Raw genomic sequence first — 14,120 nt, 5'->3', positions numbered from 1 at the left:
ATTCCAAACTGGGAGTGTTTCTGTGTATATTTTAAACTTGAAAATTTATTGCATTTGGAAACATATAGCAAACAGACATAATTTAGATCGAAAAGACACGAAATAAAAGTGATGGAGTGAATTCCAACATAAATTTCTTCCATTTCATCTGTGCCATAAGTGCACGTGTTTTTTCTTGCCTAAAAACTTTTGCTCACTTCGGTAGCTGTCAAATCTCTGCCAAAAATTCCCAGAGCTTGGAATTTCTATGAGTTTCATCATCAAATGTTGTCGATGGGTAAACAGAAGCTGCAGAACCCACACCCACCCAGACAGACAGTCGTACAGACAGACAGAGAGACACATAAATATCTAACGAGTCAGAAATACAATCCACAGCTGATGTTTCCGTCTCTGTTGTTGTTTCTGTTTGCTGGATTTGTGTATGTTTGTTGTAATAATATTAGTTTTTGCATTTATGTACAGAAGGAGAAAGCATCTTTTGTTCTGGCTCGTCTTTTGCCGGACCTGAGCTGAGCAACACCGGAAGTAAGATTAATGCAATTGCGAAATCCCACATAGAGCAGTTGTTCTCACTGTTTGCTCTCCGGTCCGAACCAGCTTGTGGGGATGGCACTCAAATATAGCAAATGATATATGTACATTTATTTCTATGCGAGTATTTCATTAGATTTGTATATATGTATGTAAATATGTATATTCGATTTCCCCATCCATACAAGTGTCTCGTCGAACTGCAGATTTATTAAACAAACACACGAATTGATTACAATGGAAATTATGTACATAACTAGCTACACAGACAGACAGAGTAGAGTCTGCTAAGATTTAAGACAAGGTTTTTGGTGCGAGAGGTCAGAAAAGCTCAGATTTTGCACATTTATTTCGATTGTTTGGCCATCTCATAGGGTCCAAAGGCACGCACATGCTCCCGTATCCTCACCGCATTGATCGCAATGAAACCACCCGCATCCTGTGGCACATATCCACCATGCACGTCCATAGATACGAGCTGCTCGTTGTACAGCGCACCGTCTGCCTCCGAGGCCCTGCGGGCAATGGCGCGGCAATAGCCGGGCGCCAGCTCCATGGTTACCTGACCGCAGACCCGCTGCTCGGCCAGCGCAATGCAGCGCTGGGCATAGATGGCCTCAGGACTGAACCAGAATCCATTGTACACATAGTCGCTCATGCGATCTCGCAGCACTTGCTTGGTGCGGAGCACCTCGCGGTCCAGCGCGAACACTTCCAGATCCTGGTGGGCCGTGTAGAGGATGGTGCCGCCTGGAGTCTCGTAGACGCCACGGGACTTGAGACCCACATAGCGATTCTCGACAATGTCGATGCGCCCGATGCCATAGGAGCCGCCCACATCATTGAGGAACTTCAGCATCTCCAGGGGTGTGCGATAGACGCACTTGCTGACTGGGTCCTCGACACGGGTGGGCAGACCGTGCTCAAAATGGATAACAACACGGACGGGCTCCCGTGGGGCATCAACTAACGGATCGACGGTCATCTCGTAGAGGCTGGAAGGTGCCACAGTATTGGGATTCTCCAGAACACCGGACTCGTAGCTAATGTGCAGGATATTGGCATCGGTGCTCCAGGGAGTGGACGGCTTGGCGCTCACCTCGATTCCATTCGCCTGAGCATACACTATGAGATCCTGGCGCCCCTGAAAGCGACGGCAGAACTCCTCGTCGCGCCAGGGAGCGATGATCTGAGAGTTGGGGAAACATTAATAACGTGAGGTGCAAAGATAACTAGATTAGATTAATTGATTAGATTGATTGATTAGATTATCAACCTGCCATGCTGTTAGACCCACCTTCAGATCCGGCTTGAGTGCGTATGCGGAGAGCTCAAAGCGCACCTGATCGTTGCCCTTGCCGGTGGCGCCGTGGGCCAGGTACTTGGCATCGTATTGCCGCGCCACCTCCATCAGGGCCACGCTGATGCAGGGCCGGGCCAGCGAGGTGCCCAGCAGATAGCGTTCCTCGTAGATGAGGCCCATCTGTATGGCCGGCCAGATGTAGTCCTCCACGAATGACTGCTTGGCATCGACCACGATAACCTGAGGGTCAGAGAAGCCGTTAAAGATGTGTCCCCCATATCTGGGCTATCTCACCTTTTTGGCACCGATCTTGAGAGCCTTCTTTTCGGCCGCCGCAAAGTCCTCTTTCTGGCCAACGTCGGCCAGGACACAGATGACTTCGTACCGCTGGTCCAGCAGCCATTTGAGGATGCAACTGGTGTCCAGTCCGCCGGAATAGGCCAAGATAACCGTTTCTCCTGTCATGTTCGCGCTTATTTCTGCTCACACTTGTGCCAATCTACAACGGCTCGACAATACTGAACTACATGGTGCTTCTACCGGCCCCCATTACGGTGCGGTCTCTAATCGGAACACACCTTATCAGCTGCCACGTGCGATGCTCTCATTAGTTGTTCGCCGAAATAAAAGGCATATTAGTGGTAGGCGATAACCACTAATCTAAAGCAGCTTCAAAGAAAATCTAAGTCAGTTTCAAGAGGCAACGGCAACCCAAGCCGCAAAGTGTAAACAAACAGCCAGAGACACATCCAATGGTATTTTTCGAGTAATCGTTCGAAATGCAGAAAACAGATTCGTAGCTGTTTCTCAGGTTATGTGTATAAGCGGCTATAATTTATGAAACAATACATTAATAATATTCTGCAATAATTACATATGTGTGTATATATCGTACAAGTTTTACATACTGTATAGTATTTTCATAAACTTTGCGTTTACTTTGGTCACACCACACCAAACTCAGCAGATCTTTTACGATTTCTTCAAGTGTTTTGCAGCCTTTTGCCATTACCTGGGAAACGTATAGTAAAAAGCACAAGAAGACAATTTGCGGTTCCCCTGGCAAACAAAGGTTTCCGAATTGATGCTCCCATAATTTGTGGGAGTTTCAGAACTAGTGCATAATTACTTTACATGGCGTTCCATCAAATGCAACTGAATTAAATTAATTACGCCTGCGGCCTTACATTCTGGAAAGGATTGCTAATCCCTATCACAAATGCAACTACTCGTATAAGATTAAAACAAAATTCAAGATATTCACAATAAAACTGATTAACAAATGAGACTTCATTTGATTTAATTACACTTGACCTCCGCATCGTATTAATTATTGAGGCTGTCAGTCTGAGAGGCAATCGCCTTCGCGGCCTTCCATGGCGGGAAGGATGCGCCATTGACCCACAGCGGTCACGACTGGCTGACCATAGTCCGATTGATAATTCAATTAATATATGCTAAATCATTTGCATAAATTATAATCTAATTAGTGAGCTGCGGCGGCCGGGTATAAAAGGACATGGCTCACCCGGTGTTGGAGAGGAGATATCTGAAAATGCAGAACCACGTGCAGTTCCGTCTGGTCAGACTTCTGCTACAGACATCTGTGCTGATATTAGTCATCTGGCACCACTGCCGGGCCATGTGAGTTAGCCGCACATCGTTGGTGGTACATTTGGTGATTCATTTGATGATCTCTTCTTGCAGGGACCTTGAGAAGGTCCATCCGTGCCGAGAGGGCAGCGACGACATCACGCAATGTCCCAAAAGTTTCTTCACTCTGAAGCGGGACAACTGCTTGGAGCGGCACTTTTGCTATCTGCAGGTGAACGAGACCTGTTTTGGCCAGGAGGAGAGCAGGTGTGCGCCAGGACTTACCTGTTCGTGCAACAAGTGCATGAACTGCAACATCCACTATTGCGCCCTGGAACTCTGCACTCTGCACGAGTTTAAGAAGCGCCTGCCGAACCGCTTGCTGCCGTGGTTCAGGCCCCGCTGGCTGGAACTGGCCGCCGACAAGTAATCCCAAAATGTTGAAACAACCGCCGCTGAGCCCCTGGACCAATCTCTTCAGTCTCCTCATATGTTTATCAAAGTGTATTTAACAATTTGCAGCTGTAAGAAGTTAACATATTAATCGCAAATAAATGACACGAACACAGTCGAAATTTGGACAAGTAGGCCGAGAATTTACACAATATGCCGTATCGACTGTTAATATTTTAGTCGCCGCCTGAGCTCCTTGAAATAACACTAGAACACCATGAAAATAATACAAAAATCTCAGTGGTTCCTATCAAATATGTTGAAAAGTGTAAACAAAAACGTTGCAAAGCGATTGCGCGACCGTAATCCAAGCAGGCTGATTGGTATTTGCTTTTGAAACTGACAATTCATGATGAGCCTTGGCCAAGCCTGCGAAAACAAATTGATAATAAAATATATCAACTATTTTGGTTGTTTTCTAGCTAAATTGCTTCAAAAGTTCCTCTAACATGTTTTCTGCAACACGAGTGCTGCATTATCGCTCAAACACTCAAAGGTAAGGGATTTCGGGCATTAATTGCTAGCCTGAAATGTTTGCCACCCTCTCCCTTTCTCACTCTCGCTCAATCTCTTGCATATACAAAAAACATATACAAAATATGATTGTGTGTTGGTTGTTTCTGCAAATCGCGGACCTCACCTTTTATTTACATACCTTTGTTTTGCCTATCGGTCGCGGCACGAGGCGTTTTGGTATATTTTAGTGCTTCTTTACAACCACAATCCAAATGTGTGCAATTGTGTGGAAAAAACATATTTAACAAATAGAAAACACTAAAACCATTTAAATGGACACTGCATCCGACAATAGTGACGATGAGGGGTCCATTGGCAATGGTGGGGGTGATTTCGGCATGGATCTAACCGGTATTCTCTTCGGTAACATTGACTCCGATGGCAGGCTGCTGGCGGACGACGAGAGGGAGAACGGCTTTGACGCGGAACTGCGTGAAAATCTTGGATCTCTGTCGAAGTATGTCTTGTAGCCAATATATTTATGAAATTTAGCTAATGCTTGGATTCAGGATGGGTCTCAATTCGTTGCTGAACGAGGTGATTGACACCAAAGATGCCGAAGCCTCGTCCGACGACGATGACGATGAGAAGGAGCCCACGTCGGACTCCGCCACCTCTGGCCTGAGTGTCTTCGATGCGTTGAAGGCTAGCGTGAAAAAGGAGCAGACCGACGATGGCACCGTCACAGCTCAGGACGATGCAATTGACTACTCGGACATAACCGAACTGTCCGAGGACTGTCCACGCACGCCCCCAGAGCAGGAGTCATACGATGACCTAGAAGATGCCATACCCGCATCCAAGGTTGAGACAAAGCCAAGTGAGTAATCCCCAAGGGTCCAGTGTGAAGAGGGGAATAGTGTCTCTTATGTGTGTCCCTGTGCTCCATTCATACAGCCAAGGACGACAAGGAACTGATGCCGCCACCGAGTACGCCTCTGGGGCGAGCATCTGGTAGCAGCGGGCCTGAAGAGGTCCCCGCCAAAGCACCAAGTCCCGACGGCGTCGTCTCGTCATCCAGTAGCGAGGCCAAAGCCAGTGGTGACCCCAAGGGTAAGCGCAAAGATTTGAATGTCTGTTGAGAGTGGAATATGGACCGTGGTGTCCCTTTGGGTGTTCTTTAAAGACGACAGCAGACTGGACACCCCCTTGGCCGATATCCTGCCCTCCAAGTACCAGAATGTGGACGTACGGGTACTATTTCCCGACTTTCGCAAAAACAAAGTCCTGCGATTCTCACGGCTCTTCGGTCCGGGGAAGCCAACAAGCATGCCGCAAATCTGGCGCCATGTCCGCAGGCGGCGAAGGAAACGGAATCAGTCGAGAGATCACAAGGTACTTGTGTTCAACCTCAGTGCAAGTTGTTCATTCAAACAAATATCTCTCGATTGCAATTAGACGACGAACACTGGTGGCTCCGACTCCCCGAGCGACACAGAGGAGCCTCGCCATCGCGGCTTCAATTTGTTCTTCGGCCAAGAGCCCACGCCTGCGGCTTGCATGTCCGACGATGAGGAGAAGCTGCTCAGCGACCTCAATCGCGTGGATGTGCGGCAGGAGGGGCCCGAGAACGGCGAGAACAGCGACCAAAAGCCCAAGGTGGCCGATTGGCGCTTCGGACCGGCTCAGATCTGGTACGATATGCTCGAGGTGCCCGAATCGGGCGATGGTTTTAATTACGGCTTCAAGATGAAGTCCACTACCAACAACCAGTCCAAGGACACTGTCGTCCCCGAAGAGCCAGCCGCCAGTAGCAGACCAGAGGCAAGTGGCGGCGACAGCGAGAAGGCCACGCTAGCGGAAGATGCCTTTCTGATGGTCTCCCAGATGCACTGGGAGGACGATGTCGTCTGGGACGGCAACGACATCAAGGCCAAGGTGATGCAAAAGCTAAACTCCAAGACGAATGCTGCCGGCTGGTTGCCCTCCAGCGGTTCCCGCACAGCAGGCGCCTTCAGTCAGCCGGGCAAGCCGGCAATGCCAGTGGGCGGCAGTGGCAGCTCCAAGCAAGGCTCCTCGGCTGCCAGCAAGAAGGCACAACAGAAGTGAGTGAATCTTGCAGCGATATACAGAATAAATAACCGAAATTTTCATGATTTTAATATGTTAACAGTGCGCAGAACAAACCCACTGAAGTGCCCGACGATACGTGGTACAGTCTGTTCCCCGTGGAGAACGAGGAGCTGATCTACCAAAAGTGGGAGGATGAGATCATTTGGGATGCCCAGCAAATGACCAAGGTGCCAAAGCCAAAGGTTCTTACGCTGGATCCCAACGATGAGAACATCATATTGGGCATACCCGACGACATTGATCCCTCGAAGATCAACAAGAGCATTGGGCCACCGCCAAAGATCAAGATACCGCATCCGCATGTCAAGAAGTCGAAGATTCTACTGGGCAAGGCGGGCGTCATCAATGTACTGGCCGAGGATGCTCCACCGCCGCCACCCAAGAGCCCAGATCGGGATCCCTTCAACATTTCAAATGACACGTGAGTATGCAAAGCAGTTGGAATCCATGAATAATACTTGATTAATATTTGTCCCCCAGTTACTACGCGCCCAAGACGGAGCCTTCAACGCTACGCATGAAAGTGGGCGGCGGCAATCTCATCCAGCACTCGACGCCAGTGGTGGAGCTGCGCGCTCCCTTTGTGCCCACGCATATGGGGCCGATGAAGCTGCGCTCCTTCCATCGGCCGCCGCTGAAGAAGTACTCGCACGGGCCGCTGGCCCAGGAGTCGCACCAGAACGTCTACTCCCTGCTGAAGCACATCGTGAAGAAGGCCAAGCAGCGGGAGGTTGAACGGATAGCCTCTGGCGGTGGTGATGTCTTCTTCATGCGCAATCCAGAGGATCTGAGCGGCAAGGATGGGGACATTGTGCTCGCAGAGTTCTGTGAGGAGCATCCGCCGCTGATGAATCAAGTGGGGATGTGCTCTAAGATCAAGAACTACTACAAACGGAAGGCGGAAAAGGATAGCGGACCGCAGGACTATGTGTATGGTGAGGTGGCCTTTGCCCACACCAGTCCCTTCCTCGGCATCCTCCATCCGGGGCAGTGCATCCAGGCGCTGGAGAATAACATGTACCGTGCGCCCATCTACCCGCACAAGATGGCCCACAATGACTTCCTCATCATTCGCACCAGAAACAACTACTGGATAAGGGCCGTCACGGCCATTTTCACTGTTGGACAGGAGTGTCCACTGTACGAGGTGCCGGGACCCAATTCGAAGCGAGCAAACAACTTTACGCGTGACTTCCTGCAGGTAGGGATTTCAGGCTACCTTTGAGTAATCCCCTCTCTGACCAGTTCTCCCTTCCCGCCAGGTGTTTATCTATCGCTTGTTTTGGAAGAGTCGCGATCAGCCCAGGCGCATACGCATGGACGACATTAAGCGCGCCTTTCCCGCCCACTCGGAGAGCAGCATTCGGAAGCGTCTGAAGCAGTGCGCGGACTTCAAGCGCACGGGCATGGACTCCAATTGGTGGGTGATCAAGCCCGAGTTTCGTCTGCCCTCCGAGGAGGAGATACGCGCCATGGTCTCCCCGGAGCAGTGTTGTGCCTACTTCAGCATGATTGCCGCCGAGCAGCGTCTAAAGGTAGGCCATTCAACTCCTTCCAAACATTCGTAGGCACTCATTTTACACCTCGATTTAAAAGGATGCTGGCTATGGGGAGAAATTCCTGTTTGCGCCCCAAGAGGATGACGACGAGGAGGCTCAACTGAAGCTGGACGATGAGGTGAAGGTTGCCCCCTGGAACACCACGCGTGCCTACATCCAGGCCATGCGGGGCAAGTGTCTGCTGCAGCTGAGCGGCCCTGCAGATCCCACGGGATGCGGTGAGGGCTTCTCATATGTACGAGTTCCCAACAAGCCAACAGTAAGGACTACACACCCCACTCCAGCGAACATTTAGTAATCTGTTATCTCAAATAGCAAACGAAAGAGGAACAGGAGTCGCAGCCAAAGCGTTCGGTAACGGGCACTGATGCGGATCTGCGTCGCCTGCCGCTGCAAAGGGCCAAGGAGCTGCTGCGCAAGTTCAAGGTGCCCGAGGAGGAGATCAAGAAGCTCTCCCGTTGGGAGGTCATCGATGTGGTGCGCACCCTGTCCACGGAGAAGGCCAAGGCCGGAGAGGAGGGCATGGACAAGTTCTCGCGTGGCAATCGGTTCTCCATCGCGGAGCACCAGGAGCGCTACAAGGAGGAGTGCCAGCGCATCTTCGATCTGCAGAATCGCGTGCTCGCCAGCTCTGAGATACTGTCCACCGATGAGGCCGAGTCCTCTGCCTCCGAGGAGTCCGATTTGGAGGAGCTAGGCAAGAATCTGGAGAACATGCTGTCCAACAAGAAGACCTCAACACAGCTCTCGCTCGAGCGGGAGGAGCAGGAGCGACAGGAGCTGTTGCGGCAGCTCGACGAGGAGCATGGTGATGGAGCCAGCAGGGCCAAGGCCAAGGAGGATGCCTCAAACCAGCCCCTGGCCAACCAGAACCAGGGTCGCATTCTCAAGATCACACGCACGTTCAAGGGCCTTGATGGCAAGGAGTACACTCGCGTGGAGACGGTACGCCGGCAACCCGTCATTGATGCATACATCAAGATTCGCACGACCAAGGACGAGCAGTTTATCAAGCAATTCGCAACGCTGGACGAGCAGCAGAAGGAGGAGATGAAGCGCGAGAAGCGGCGCATCCAGGAGCAGCTGCGTCGCATCAAGCGAAATCAGGAGCGGGAGCGCCTCGCACAGTTGGCCCAAAACCAGAAACTGCAGCCCGGCGGCATGCCCACCTCGCTGGGCGATCCCAAGAGCTCTGGCGGTCATGCGCACAAGGAGCGGGATCATGGCTACAAGGAGGTTAGTCCCTCACGCAAGAAGTTCAAGCTGAAGCCAGACCTCAAGCTGAAGTGCGGCGCCTGCGGCCAGGTGGGGCATATGCGCACTAACAAGGCCTGTCCGCTGTACACGGGCATGCAGAGCGGCCTCTCCCAGTCGAATCCCTCGCTGGCCGACGACCTCGACGAGCAGAGCGAGCGGGAAACCAACATGGATGATGACGATCTGGTGAATGTTGACGGCACCAAGGTGACGCTCAGCAGCAAGGTGCTGCGACGTCATGGCGAGGAGAGCAAGCGGCGCAGCGGCATGGGCCTGAGCCTCAAGATGTCACGCGATGGCAAGAAGAAGCGGCGCCTGGGCAGCGACCCCCACTGCGACTACCTGCAGCGGCACAACAAGACCGCCAATCGACGGCGCACCGATCCTGTGGTGGTGCTCTCATCTATACTGGAACTGATCCTCAACGAGCTGCGCACCATGCCGGACGTGTTTCCGTTTCTGTTTCCCGTCAACTCGAAGAAAGTGCCGGACTACTACCAGGTGGTCACGAAGCCCATGGACCTGCAGACCATGCGGGAGTACATCAGGCAGCGTCGCTACACCAGTCGCCAGATGTTCCTCGAGGATCTCAAGCAGATTGTGGACAATTCGGCGCTTTATAATGGCGCCCATAGCGCCTACACCGTGGCGGCCCAGCGCATGTTCGAGAGCTGCTACGGGCTGTTCCAGCAGCGCGAGGAGAAGTTGATGCGCGTGGAGAAGGCCATCAATCCGCTGTTGGGCGATGACGATCAGGTGGCCCTGTCGTATATCTTTGAGAAGCTGCACGCTCAGGTGAAGCTCCTGAACGATGCGTGGCCCTTCCTGAAGCCCGTCAACAAGAAGAATGTGAGGGACTACTATCAAGTGATCAAGCGACCAATGGATCTGGAGTGCATGCAAAAGATTATCGACGGTAAGTACAGGCTCTACAGCTTCGGTTCGTGGTGGTCTTTACTTTCCTCTTTCTTTTGCAGGACATGGCTATCACAGTCGAGAGGAGTATATGGCAGACATTGAGCTGATGCATGCCAACTCTTTGCAGTACAATGGCCCCGAGCATCGCTTCACCAGAAACTCCACTAACATACGGGCGTACGCACGCTCGCAACTGGAAGAGGTACATCCGTACATCCACCATGGAGAGCATACATTTCTAAGACATCTTCTAATTTGTCGTTTAGTTGGCGGCCACTTGCATCCCTCTCGAGGAGAACATTGCCAAGACCCGAGAGCTGGCCATGGAGAATGCACCCGAGCTGGAAGAGGCCTGGGGCCATGATGATTACGATTTGGCACGTAGCAGCCGTGGCAGTTCGCCCGGGGATGAGTATATCGATGTGGAAAGTAATGTGGGCGCCACCACAGCAGCCTCCATACACCGCAGCATGGGCTCCGACGGTCATATGACGCATCATGCGATGCCAGCCCGCAAGCTGCCACGTCCGGCCGTGGGCGAGGTTAAACGTGGCCGGGGCAGGCCACGCAAGAGGCACCAACCCATGGAGGAGGGTAAGTCCCAGCCCTGCTACAATCTCTGCCACAATATTTATGCATACAAACAGACACATACTCTCCTATCTACATACATATTTACACTTATCTCTCTCTGGTCTACTGTAAAACTATATTGGTAATGATCTCACGCTTTCCTCTTTCCACATCAATATGATTATGATATAAATCTACATACTATATGCAACAAAGTGTATCCCATGATTCCTGATCCCAGACCCCCTGATTATGGTTATGGTCACCCCTACGCCATCCACAGATATGATCTGTTGAGCCTGCTTGTACTAATACCCCAACAACAACTTGACTTTAATCCACACTCGAAATCATTGAACTCCATTGGGAGTTGTTCCCATTTCCTATATTCAGATGTTCAGATGTACGCAGGTAGATTGTAGATAGCGCATATCATTAGAGCACTGCATGATACTTTACCATCAACTAAATTACATTTCAAAACAAGTAAAAATATTATATTTTAGGTATAAATATTCTTGATAGGAATTTGAATTGCTTTCCATCAACGATTATAGAACATAGATAAATCTTTTAAAGTGTTTCAATAATTTTAAGAGTTTTGTTCTGTAATCTTTCGCTTGAATCAATCAATGATCAATTCTTTGGCTTTTTCCAATCAACGCTTCTCCGAGTAAAGCAGCTGCAAAGTAGACCAAAACCCAAATTTCTCGCTTTTGATTCTTTTTCAATTTGAGAGCTCTGTGTTTCCTCCTACTCGTATTACATGTAATTGTGTGCATCAAAAGATGCTGCTCTCCCTCTTGATAAGTACTGTTGCTACCAAAACACATGCCACAAACTGCAAAAAATACTTTTACTGTACTTTTTCTAGTCAAAGCCCAGAATCCGGTTAAGCGTGGTCGGGGTCGTCCGAGGAAGGGTAGTCTTACATCAAACAAGAGTCAGGCGCAAGCTTACTTCCTGGATGAAGGTAAGCCTCAAACTACAGACTTACGAATTACAGACAAACCTCACCAAAACACCCCCACACACATATACACACACACAACATGTTTTTTTTTCGTTAATTAATTTACACACGAATTCAAAATTGATTTGCCAAAAAATACCTGCCTAACATCTAACAACGCTTTTCATCTCAATTAGTTTTCGGTTAATTTTGGTTTTGCCTGTTTATAGATTCATATGCATTTTCGGTTAACTAATCCTTGATCCTCGAGTTTATCTTTAACATTTTGCATGATATCCTCCAGAGTTACAAGATCCAAATTACTTTTCACTTAACTTCAAATTATTTAATTTAAATTTTTTATATGGCGGAACACTCTTTAGATTTGTATCCTTGCAGAGGTTATGAGCAACGCAGAGAAGTAATTATTTCCGTGATACAATCAAATGTGACCCTTCTCTTTCGCTTTATTTGCATACATTTATATGCAGAAATTCATATACAACATTGCTCCAATAATATAAAGATAGTTAATATAAAAAAACTTTCTGCAAGGATATATAAAGCTTCGGTGACTCCGAAGATTACGTTCTCCCTTGTTCACTGTGCAATTCATTAACGTTTTAACCCTCTCCCGCAGACCTGAATTTCTCCACAGACGATGAGGATGATGAGGAGGAGGACTTCCAGGAGGTCTCCGAGGATGAGAACAATGCCGCCAGTATACTGGATCAGGGCGAACGTCTACAGGCCCCTGCCGATGGCATGGACTATATCGATCCGAAGAACATTAAGACGGAGATCGACATCGAGGAGCAGCAGCTGGCAGGTGGGTGGTGAGCCAGTCGAGCGCTGGTCGTATCTGTCTTTGAATCTGTCTCTGTTTCAAGTTGATGATTGATTACTAATCGAAAAACTTCCTTCGAACTTTGACTTTGTCTGGATTCTGTTTCTGTTTCCGTCTCCGTTTTACATTTCTATCCGTCCACTTGCCACTATCGGCCGCAGAGGAGCCGTGCGGCGAGGATGACAGCCAGCAGGCGGCGGAAGCAATGGTGCAGTTGAGTGGCCTTGGCTTCTACGCTCAACAGCAGCAAGGTCTCTATTATCCCCACAACCCACACCACATATCAATGTTGTCCTGTCCCTTCGATATCTTCCTTAAGCTCCGCTTGCTCTTTTCCTCCAATCGTATGTGACCGGCAATTGATTGTGTTTCTGTATGTCTTCCAGATGAATCCATGGATGTAGATCCCAACTACGATCCCTCTGATTTTCTGGCCATGCACAAGCCACGCCAACCCATGGGAGAGCCCACCACCGCCCGGAGCGCCTTCGCGGACTTCATGGCAAACGCCCAGGACGACAATGGACAGTACAATCCACCGGAGGCCAGCACAAGTGCCGCTGCAGCGGCTGCGGCTCACGAGGATGAGTCTGTGGCGTTGCAAATGCCACCGGCCAGCACCCTCAACAACGGCATGGGCATTGAGGAAGATTTGGACGTTTCGGACAGTGACGAGGAGGACGATGGTCGCAGGCGCATCAAGAACGAAGTGTTTGACGACAACGACAATGATATGCACCAGTCGCAGGCCTCGCATCACTCCCATCAGTCGCAGCCCTACCATGTGGATGCCTCGAACGAGCCCGTGCTCGACTACCAGCAACAGCAGCCAATGGGCTTTACAAGCTCCCAACAGGCAATGGGCTTTTCTGGCGCCCAGCAGGCTATGAACTTTATGGGCTCTCAGCAGCCAATGGACTTTACGGGCGCCCAACAGCATATGGACTTTACGGGCTCCCAGCAGCAGCAGCAACAACAGATGGACTTTCCGGTCGTCCAACAGCCAATGGACTTTCCGACCGCCCAGCAGCCCATGGACTTTCCGGCAGCCCAACAGCCAATGGAATTTCCAGGGGCCCAGCCGGGACTAGAGCAACAGCAAAATCAGCAGCCACAGCAGCATCTAGTGCAGGGGGATAATGACTATGCCTGGACATTCTAGGGATGATATGGACAGCCCCAAAGAGGGGACGCGATTATCGTTAAGTGAAATATTTTTTATATTCTTCCTTTTTCGGATCAGAAGGGGATCTATAAACAGCTGAAATTTGTTTAAAATGGAGATTCCTTTAAAGGCTTTGCACTCTCAGCTGATGATCATTTCATGCTCTATTGAAATTTAATTTTTTTGCAATATTATGTGTAGTCTAAGGGCTCTGGCCCGGACGTTTGTCATTCATCTTTGTTTTCAATTGTGTTTTCTGTCATCCGTTTTTGGATTAAGCTGAACTTTGTACATTTAAGAATAACCAACACACAGAAACACGAGTGTTGTGTTGCTGGACGATTAATTTGAATATAAAATGAATTGAAAGTGATTAA

The 14,120-nt window shown here is 49.8% G+C and overlaps 3 protein-coding genes and 1 long non-coding RNA gene across 7 annotated transcripts; 2 read left to right on the top strand and 2 right to left on the bottom strand.

Moving 5' to 3' along the window:
- Positions 1 to 724: 724 nt before the first annotated feature.
- LOC117586581 (argininosuccinate synthase) lies at positions 725 to 2,367 on the bottom strand. The gene is made up of 3 exons (XM_034276749.1): positions 2,132 to 2,367; positions 1,832 to 2,077; positions 725 to 1,723 (listed from the first exon to the last, which is right to left on the bottom strand). Exons 1-3 carry the CDS (start codon positions 2,300 to 2,302, stop codon positions 881 to 883), a joined length of 1,260 nt encoding a protein of 419 aa, XP_034132640.1. The 5' UTR covers positions 2,303 to 2,367; the 3' UTR covers positions 725 to 880.
- Positions 2,368 to 3,117: 750 nt separating this feature from the next.
- On the bottom strand, positions 3,118 to 3,844 carry LOC117586588. The gene is made up of 3 exons (XR_004574000.1): positions 3,716 to 3,844; positions 3,366 to 3,656; positions 3,118 to 3,294 (listed from the first exon to the last, which is right to left on the bottom strand). It is a non-coding gene; the product is annotated as an uncharacterized LOC117586588 (long non-coding RNA).
- Positions 3,365 to 4,030, top strand: LOC117586587. The gene is made up of 2 exons (XM_034276755.1): positions 3,365 to 3,481; positions 3,545 to 4,030. The coding sequence occupies exons 1-2, from the start codon at positions 3,393 to 3,395 to the stop codon at positions 3,858 to 3,860; spliced, it is 405 nt and encodes a 134-aa protein (XP_034132646.1). The 5' UTR covers positions 3,365 to 3,392; the 3' UTR covers positions 3,861 to 4,030.
- Positions 4,031 to 4,588: 558 nt separating this feature from the next.
- On the top strand, positions 4,589 to 14,120 carry LOC117586578 (transcription initiation factor TFIID subunit 1). Of its 4 annotated transcripts, XM_034276743.1 has the most exons (16): positions 4,589 to 4,856; positions 4,909 to 5,219; positions 5,297 to 5,452; positions 5,526 to 5,734; positions 5,798 to 6,444; positions 6,513 to 6,893; positions 6,953 to 7,673; positions 7,735 to 8,007; positions 8,069 to 8,290; positions 8,347 to 10,204; positions 10,266 to 10,408; positions 10,473 to 10,800; positions 11,654 to 11,752; positions 12,372 to 12,560; positions 12,740 to 12,829; positions 12,965 to 14,120. In XM_034276743.1, the coding sequence occupies exons 1-16, from the start codon at positions 4,672 to 4,674 to the stop codon at positions 13,738 to 13,740; spliced, it is 6,588 nt and encodes a 2,195-aa protein (XP_034132634.1). In that variant the 5' UTR covers positions 4,589 to 4,671; the 3' UTR covers positions 13,741 to 14,120. The 4 variants fall into 4 exon arrangements, with proteins under 4 accessions (XP_034132634.1, XP_034132636.1, XP_034132635.1 ...); XM_034276745.1 differs by lacking the exon at positions 11,654 to 11,752; XM_034276744.1 differs by lacking the exon at positions 12,740 to 12,829.

Source organism: Drosophila guanche, unplaced genomic scaffold (genome assembly GCF_900245975.1).
Source record: "Drosophila guanche unplaced genomic scaffold, DGUA_6, whole genome shotgun sequence".
In the NCBI taxonomy this organism is placed as follows: Eukaryota; Metazoa; Arthropoda; class Insecta; order Diptera; family Drosophilidae; genus Drosophila; species Drosophila guanche.
The sequence above is the reverse complement of the archived record's forward strand: the minus strand, read 5'-3'. Positions and strand labels throughout refer to the sequence as shown.

Bases quoted from the DNA above. Each gene is read 5' to 3' on its own strand.
- LOC117586581 (XM_034276749.1), bottom strand. From the start codon at position 2,302: ATGACAGGAGAAACGGTTATCTTGGCCTATTCCGGCGGACTGGACACC. The intron at 2,078-2,131 runs GTGAGATAGCCC...TCTGACCCTCAG, and splicing joins TCAAGATCGGTGCCAAAAAG to GTTATCGTGGTCGATGCCAA. The intron at 1,724-1,831 runs GTGGGTCTAACA...CCCAACTCTCAG, and splicing joins CACTCAAGCCGGATCTGAAG to ATCATCGCTCCCTGGCGCGA.
- LOC117586587 (XM_034276755.1), top strand. From the start codon at position 3,393: ATGCAGAACCACGTGCAGTTCCGTCTGGTCAGACTTCTGCTACAGACA. The intron at 3,482-3,544 runs GTGAGTTAGCCG...CTCTTCTTGCAG, and splicing joins TGGCACCACTGCCGGGCCAT to GGACCTTGAGAAGGTCCATC.
- LOC117586578 (XM_034276743.1), top strand. From the start codon at position 4,672: ATGGACACTGCATCCGACAATAGTGACGATGAGGGGTCCATTGGCAAT. The intron at 10,205-10,265 runs GTAAGTACAGGC...TTTCTTTTGCAG, and splicing joins CATGCAAAAGATTATCGACG to GACATGGCTATCACAGTCGA. The intron at 12,830-12,964 runs GTCTCTATTATC...TATGTCTTCCAG, and splicing joins CTACGCTCAACAGCAGCAAG to ATGAATCCATGGATGTAGAT.